Source organism: Lygodium microphyllum, chromosome 17 (genome assembly GCF_053477565.2).
Source record: "Lygodium microphyllum isolate KBCC chromosome 17, Lygodium_microphyllum_v1.1.10, whole genome shotgun sequence".
NCBI lineage: Eukaryota > Viridiplantae > Streptophyta > Polypodiopsida > Schizaeales > Lygodiaceae > Lygodium > Lygodium microphyllum.
This window is the reverse complement of record NC_141151.1, coordinates 12,424,338-12,431,817: the sequence shown is the minus strand read 5'-3', so window position 1 is coordinate 12,431,817 and position 7,480 is coordinate 12,424,338. Positions and strand designations below refer to the sequence as shown.

The following is a 7,480-nucleotide window of genomic DNA, read 5'->3' as shown; positions in this document are numbered from 1 at the left end:
TGCAAACGGCCTCCATAAGCTGCACAAGGGCGAATGACGTCTCAATGATCCAGATGGTTGATGATTGGAGTTCCAGCCCATGGAGGTGGGGCTTTCTCTAGCAAAGATCCCACGAAAGTATATCGCAGTGGGGCATACATTGTGAGGCAAGCTGCTAAAAGTGTTGTTGCATCTGGACTTGCTTGCCGGTGCATTGTGCAGGTTTCATATGCCATTGGTGTGCCCGAGTCACTATCTGTATTTGTGGATACATACAAAACTGGAAAGATCCCTGATGCTGAGATTTTGGAAATTATTGAGAAGATCTTTGATTTCCGGCCAGGCATGATTGCTATTAATAATGACTTGAGAAGGGGAGGTGACAAGCGGTACTAGAAGATTGCTGCATATGGCCATTTTGGGCATAATGAGCCTGATTTCACCTGGGAGATAGTAAGCCTTCAATGCAGCATGTTTTCCTTCTCCAAGTCCGACAAGTTTATGGAAATCCTCCACCCTCCATCGGACAGAATTTCAGACCAGTGTCTCCACCTGTCACAATAGGTGCACTCAAAGGTCCATTGAGAAGATTGAAAACAGAAGGCCCAGATACTGGACTCCGTACTACTTTGGAGTAGGAGCTAATAAGGCTTGGGGATGTCGCAGAGGAGGAAACGTATGTATCTGGTTGCTTGCTCCTGGAAATGGTGACGATGAGGAGGGATCTAAGGGCGGATTCAACATTCTGAAGCATAGGCACAACAGTCACAACAAGATGAAGCTTCACTATCTATGCAATTTGCAATAGATCCAGGCTTGCAATGAAAAGCTCTTTTGAATCCTTGTAGTGGAGAAGCCTGAGCACAACAAATGTTTGCCTACTGACCATTCTGTGAGGTATCAATGGGATATTTCGCTCCTACAATCTGCTGACGGTCATACATAATGATCTGTATTCAACATTGTTTTAGATATGCTTGGGTGCCAGGCTTATCCGTAAAATCTGTCAGATATCATTGTAGAGGAAGCTTCTGCGAGATCACAGTATCATCGAACTCAGGGTGCTTCTTGATGAGACGTTTGAATTTGCGTAGTGGAACAGTCTGCTTTCTATGTGACTGAGCTACCTTGTACAGGTCTTTATATGTTGGTTCTTCTGTCCCACTACTGCTACTTTCATCCATACCCTTCACATCAATAACAGAGCTAGGCGAAGTAGCATTGGAAACTTACGAACCAGAATTGTGCTGTGGCTGCATAACTCCAGGAGCACTTGTATTACCACTATGCACAGATATCGCACAGTGTACAGCCCCTCAGTTACAACATAACAACGGAGACTTTCTACAGGAGGAAGCACAGCTGTTGCATGTTGCATAGACTCGTGCCTAAGAATTTCCATGTCTAACGGTTGAAGTGATGGGTGAAGGATCTCTCAGGACTGAGGCAGAAACAGACGGTGTATCTTGATTGGATTCTCCAAAGCATCTTCTTGGACAACCTCAAGGAGACCTCCCTGGTAACATGGAACTCCAGGAATCACCGCATGCTGCCTCTCAGATTCTGTTTCGACTAATCTTTTGAAGACATTCGGAGATGAAAATGACCAATCAGCACTGCTGCTGTTAGATTGTTCCATGTTGAATGTGCAGCTGGATGAGAAGGCATATGCATCAAGGGCACTGATGTTGCCATTTCATGAACCAGGCTTTTCTGATTCTGGATATTGTAAGACTTGAAAGCTGAGGTTGAGCTTCACCACATCCTGACTCAACAGGTGAGGGAACTGCCGGTGCAGCATCAGTAGTGACAGCTCCATTTGTAGAGTCTGGAGAAATCTTGGCTCATTCCTTTCTTTACCAAACCATTGAGTAAATTTTGATATTGCTGGCTGCAAAAAGGCCTCATCATCTTTAGTGTTGGTTGCAGGTTGATCTTCATCTTCTGTGCCATCATGTTGATGCTTCTCAGTTCTGATGGCTTGACATGTGTTTGACTCCTTAAAGTTCCCATCAACATCAGATGAAATCTTGCTTCCTTGATCATTCTCTTTTTGGGAGCCTAAATTTAGTGCGTTCATGCATCAGCTTCAGGACAGAACCATATGTCACCTTTCAAGACGTCAGCTCTCAAGACAGGTTGCCTGAGTGCACTGGCATTGCAAACTCCGGCAGTTCACTAGCAGTTTACTATGGACAGACCTAGAGAATCATTTCCAGAATGGGGTGTAGGTACAAAATAATGCAAACCAGGATTCCTAATTGAAGGTAGACATCGTGGGCTTCGAGTGAAGCTATCAAACACTTCATTCCGATCAGAATTTCTCAAGTTATGGTTAAAACAATGCAACTAGGTACTTGAGACATGGTGCTGTCTATTGTGGACAGACATAACAAATCATTTCCAGAACGGGGTATTGGAATATTTTAATGTGAACCAAGATTTTTAACTAGTACTAGACATCGTGGGTTTCGAGCAGAACCATCAAGCACCTCATTTGGATGAGTATTCTTCAAGATATGGCCAAAACAGTGTATAGGGATAATCACAACAGCATGGTTACAGTGAACAGTTTGGTCAGAGATGTAAGGGAAATGAAGTTGAAAGTTAAAGAGCTCGTATCCATCATTGATAGGAGCATTGCAGAAGTGTCAAATGTTCAACACGATGCTTATACATATGGTATATCTCATGAAAGAGAGAATGGCACTAATGCTTATGGATGTGTTTCCCATGATGCTCCAGTTCATGGATATAGTGACTATGGATCTTATGTTTTTTTTTCTTCAAATGGGCAAAGTCTTAGAAGTTCTTTTGGGCAATATGGATGCCATACCTCATGCCAAGATGATCAAGGTGATCCTTATCCAAATGGTTTTGGTCAACAACAAGGTGGTTTTGTCTATGGCAGATTTGATCATGAGAGTAATCATACAAATGCTCATGGCCAGCAGCTTGATGCATTTGGGCAGCAGCAAGGATATTTTGGAGGGACGTATGCATATGAAGATCATGCTTCATCTTTGGAACCTACTCCAAAATACTTTGGACAGCATGCTGATGATCATTCCTATGGGGATGCCTATGTTTATGGGCAGCATTGCAGTGTTAAATGTAGTTGTCCTGAATGCTTCCAAGAGCAATCTTATAGGAATGAATATCATGTATCTTGTTTCCAACAACATCTAGTTGACGATGGGCAGCATGAACCATGTAATGCAGGAATTCATTATGGTCAGCCTATGGATACTAATGCAAGAATGTATACAATGCAAACCGAAGAGGTTAACATCATAGAGAAAAATGAAGAAGCTGATGAAGAAGACAACACTCAAGATGAAGATGACAATGAAGAAGATATACAAGAGAATGATCAAATAGAAGACCAAGAGCAGGAATTTCAGAATGAAGATAGTGAAGAAGATGAAGATCAAAATGAAGAAGAGAGTTTAATCGATAATGAAGAACATGAGGATGCAAAGATATGTGATGATGGTTCACAAGGAGAGTTAGTTGCAGAAATGGATGAGAATGCATATCCATATGATGATGAGCTACCTTGGGATAATCATGTTGATGAGATGCATAAACCCACCCTTGGTCATGATTCTTATGATTCCATGGTTGATTGCTTTCATTACATTGGTATCAGAGCCTTGCTTTGATCCAAGGTAGGCTTTAATTCCATCATTTTCATGATTATGATCTTGCTGGGGAGGTCATTTTCATGGAAGATCTAGTTACAGGCATCATTTCTGTGTAACTGGACTTGAAGACACAGTTACATGGTTTGGTTTCTCCTTGACAGTGACTAGACTGATTGTACTACTTCAAACTGTGGTTATTTTAGTGTTTCTTCACAGAGATATGGGGGCAAGATGGAGGTTCATAACTACTTTGACAGGTCGTCATCAAATTTTACCTCATTTTGAAAACATATGGATCAAAAGAGGGTCAGACATGGCTGAAGGACACTTAAACCAAGGTTACTTTTGAGAGGGAAGGGTTTGCTTCTAGGCTAAGTCTTTCTCTCTCCTCTTCTCAAGCTTTTTTCCATGGCTTCTACTGCTTCTATCTTCTCTCAATGGTTTCTACTACCTAATGAGACACCACAGTTTGATTCTTCATGTATTAAGCGTCCTAAAGAGTAGACATATGCCTTGATCAAGGAGACTTTTGTCTTGAGGTACATGAGTCTGTGCTTGTGTTGTTTACGCTGATCTGACCTTCTCCTCCTCCACGAGCTTGTGCTGTTTACGTTGATCTGATCTTCTCTTCCTCCACAAAAATCTGCATCAATATAAGCTTTGGCTAGGCATGAAATGAGCACAGATATGAGCATGAGAGAGAGAGAGATTTCTGCCGCATACCTCTGGATGCATTGACGCTCCGAAGAGCAGGAGGATTTTTCCATCCTACGATGCTTTAGTAACCATTCTCGAAGGCCGAGGGAACGTCTATCGCCATTGGGAGCAAAGGGTATGAAGATTTGATGGATGTTGAAGCCTGCGAGGACAAGTATCTTGAAATGGAGCGAACATCAACGTCTATCCTGCTGTTCTGAAGATCTTCAAAAATAGGCTTCTTACAGAACTGCACAATTGTGGAGGAAATATCCGCAGATAGAAAGTGCTCGATAAATCCTTGAATTCTAAAATGGAGTATGGAGAGAAAGAAGCTAAGGTTAAATCTGTGGTTTCATGTCTTCTTCAACCTTTTTGCCAAGTCTCAAATGCGATTTCTTGAAACTCCAACCTTCAAACGCTTGTACAGAGATATCGCAACATGCGTGAACAGCTTTTAAGAGGCTGTCCCCATGAACTCTCAACGGAACGGAAGTTACAACAGGAAGCATTGTTTTCAGCACAAGGAGCTCAATAGCATTGTCTACTAATTCATGGCATTTGCAAACGGCCTCCATAAGCTGCACAAGGGCGAATGACGTCTCAATGATCCAGATGGTTGATGATTGGAGTTCCAGCCCATGGAGGTGGGGCTTTCTCTAGCAAAGATCCCACGAAAGTATATCGCAGTGGGGCATACATTGTGAGGCAAGCTGCTAAAAGTGTTGTTGCATCTGGACTTGCTTGCCGGTGCATTGTGCAGGTTTCATATGCCATTGGTGTGCCCGAGTCACTATCTGTATTTGTGGATACATACAAAACTGGAAAGATCCCTGATGCTGAGATTTTGGAAATTATTGAGAAGATCTTTGATTTCCGGCCAGGCATGATTGCTATTAATAATGACTTGAGAAGGGGAGGTAACAAGCGGTACTAGAAGATTGCTGCATATGGCCATTTTGGGCATAATGAGCCTGATTTCACCTGGGAGATAGTAAGCCTTCAATGCAGCATGTTTTCCTTCTCCAAGTCCGACAAGTTTATGGAAATCCTCCACCCTCCATCGGACAGAATTTCAGACCAGTGTCTCCACCTGTCACAATAGGTGCACTCAAAGGTCCATTGAGAAGATTGAAAACAGAAGGCCCAGATACTGGACTCCGTACTACTTTGGAGTAGGAGCTAATAAGGCTTGGGGATGTCGCAGAGGAGGAAACGTATGTATCTGGTTGCTTGCTCCTGGAAATGGTGACGATGAGGAGGGATCTAAGGGCGGATTCAACATTCTGAAGCATAGGCACAACAGTCACAACAAGATGAAGCTTCACTATCTATGCAATTTGCAATAGATCCAGGCTTGCAATGAAAAGCTCTTTTGAATCCTTGTAGTGGAGAAGCCTGAGCACAACAAATGTTTGCCTACTGACCATTCTGTGAGGTATCAATGGGATATTTCGCTCCTACAATCTGCTGACGGTCATACATAATGATCTGTATTCAACATTGTTTTAGATATGCTTGGGTGCCAGGCTTATCCGTAAAATCTGTCAGATATCATTGTAGAGGAAGCTTCTGCGAGATCACAGTATCATCGAACTCAGGGTGCTTCTTGATGAGACGTTTGAATTTGCGTAGTGGAACAGTCTGCTTTCTATGTGACTGAGCTACCTTGTACAGGTCTTTATATGTTGGTTCTTCTGTCCCACTACTGCTACTTTCATCCATACCCTTCACATCAATAACAGAGCTAGGCGAAGTAGCATTGGAAACTTACGAACCAGAATTGTGCTGTGGCTGCATAACTCCAGGAGCACTTGTATTACCACTATGCACAGATATCGCACAGTGTACAGCCCCTCAGTTACAACATAACAACGGAGACTTTCTACAGGAGGAAGCACAGCTGTTGCATGTTGCATAGACTCGTGCCTAAGAATTTCCATGTCTAACGGTTGAAGTGATGGGTGAAGGATCTCTCAGGACTGAGGCAGAAACAGACGGTGTATCTTGATTGGATTCTCCAAAGCATCTTCTTGGACAACCTCAAGGAGACCTCCCTGGTAACATGGAACTCCAGGAATCACCGCATGCTGCCTCTCAGATTCTGTTTCGACTAATCTTTTGAAGACATTCGGAGATGAAAATGACCAATCAGCACTGCTGCTGTTAGATTGTTCCATGTTGAATGTGCAGCTGGATGAGAAGGCATATGCATCAAGGGCACTGATGTTGCCATTTCATGAACCAGGCTTTTCTGATTCTGGATATTGTAAGACTTGAAAGCTGAGGTTGAGCTTCACCACATCCTGACTCAACAGGTGAGGGAACTGCCGGTGCAGCATCAGTAGTGACAGCTCCATTTGCAGAGTCTGGAGAAATCTTGGCTCATTCCTTTCTTTACCAAACCATTGAGTAAATTTTGATATTGCTGGCTGCAAAAAGGCCTCATCATCTTTAGTGTTGGTTGCAGGTTGATCTTCATCTTCTGTGCCATCATGTTGATGCTTCTCAGTTCTGATGGCTTGACATGTGTTTGACTCCTTAAAGTTCCCATCAACATCAGATGAAATCTTGCTTCCTTGATCATTCTCTTTTTGGGAGCCTAAATTTAGTGCGTTCATGCATCAGCTTCAGGACAGAACCATATGTCACCTTTCAAGACGTCAGCTCTCAAGACAGGTTGCCTGAGTGCACTGGCATTGCAAACTCCGGCAGTTCACTAGCAGTTTACTATGGACAGACCTAGAGAATCATTTCCAGAATGGGGTGTAGGTACAAAATAATGAAAACCAGGATTCCTAATTGAAGGTAGACATCGTGGGCTTCGAGTGAAGCTATCAAACACTTCATTCCGATCAGAATTTCTCAAGTTATGGTTAAAACAATGCAACTAGGTACTTGAGACATGGTGCTGTCTATTGTGGACAGACATAACAAATCATTTCCAGAACGGGGTATTGGAATATTTTAATGTGAACCAAGATTTTTAACTAGTACTAGACATCGTGGGTTTCGAGCAGAACCATCAAGCACCTCATTTGGATGAGTATTCTTCAAGATATGGCCAAAACAGTGTATAGGGATAATCACAACAGCATGGTTACAGTGAACAGTTTGGTCAGAGATGTAAGGGAAATGAAGTTGAAAGTTAAAGAGCT

The 7,480-nt window shown here is 42.7% G+C and overlaps 1 protein-coding gene across 2 annotated transcripts; it reads left to right on the top strand.

Moving 5' to 3' along the window:
- Positions 1 to 369: 369 nt before the first annotated feature.
- On the top strand, positions 370 to 6,912 carry LOC148021576 (uncharacterized). Of its 2 annotated transcripts, XM_087696994.1 has the most exons (3): positions 370 to 1,756; positions 1,909 to 6,640; positions 6,793 to 6,912. In XM_087696994.1, exon 2 carries the CDS (start codon positions 2,481 to 2,483, stop codon positions 3,642 to 3,644), a length of 1,164 nt encoding a protein of 387 aa, XP_087553120.1. In that variant the 5' UTR covers positions 370 to 1,756; positions 1,909 to 2,480; the 3' UTR covers positions 3,645 to 6,640; positions 6,793 to 6,912. The 2 variants fall into 2 exon arrangements, with proteins under 2 accessions (XP_087553120.1, XP_087553119.1); XM_087696993.1 differs by having other exon boundaries at positions 370 to 6,640.
- Positions 6,913 to 7,480: the final 568 nt, after the last annotated feature.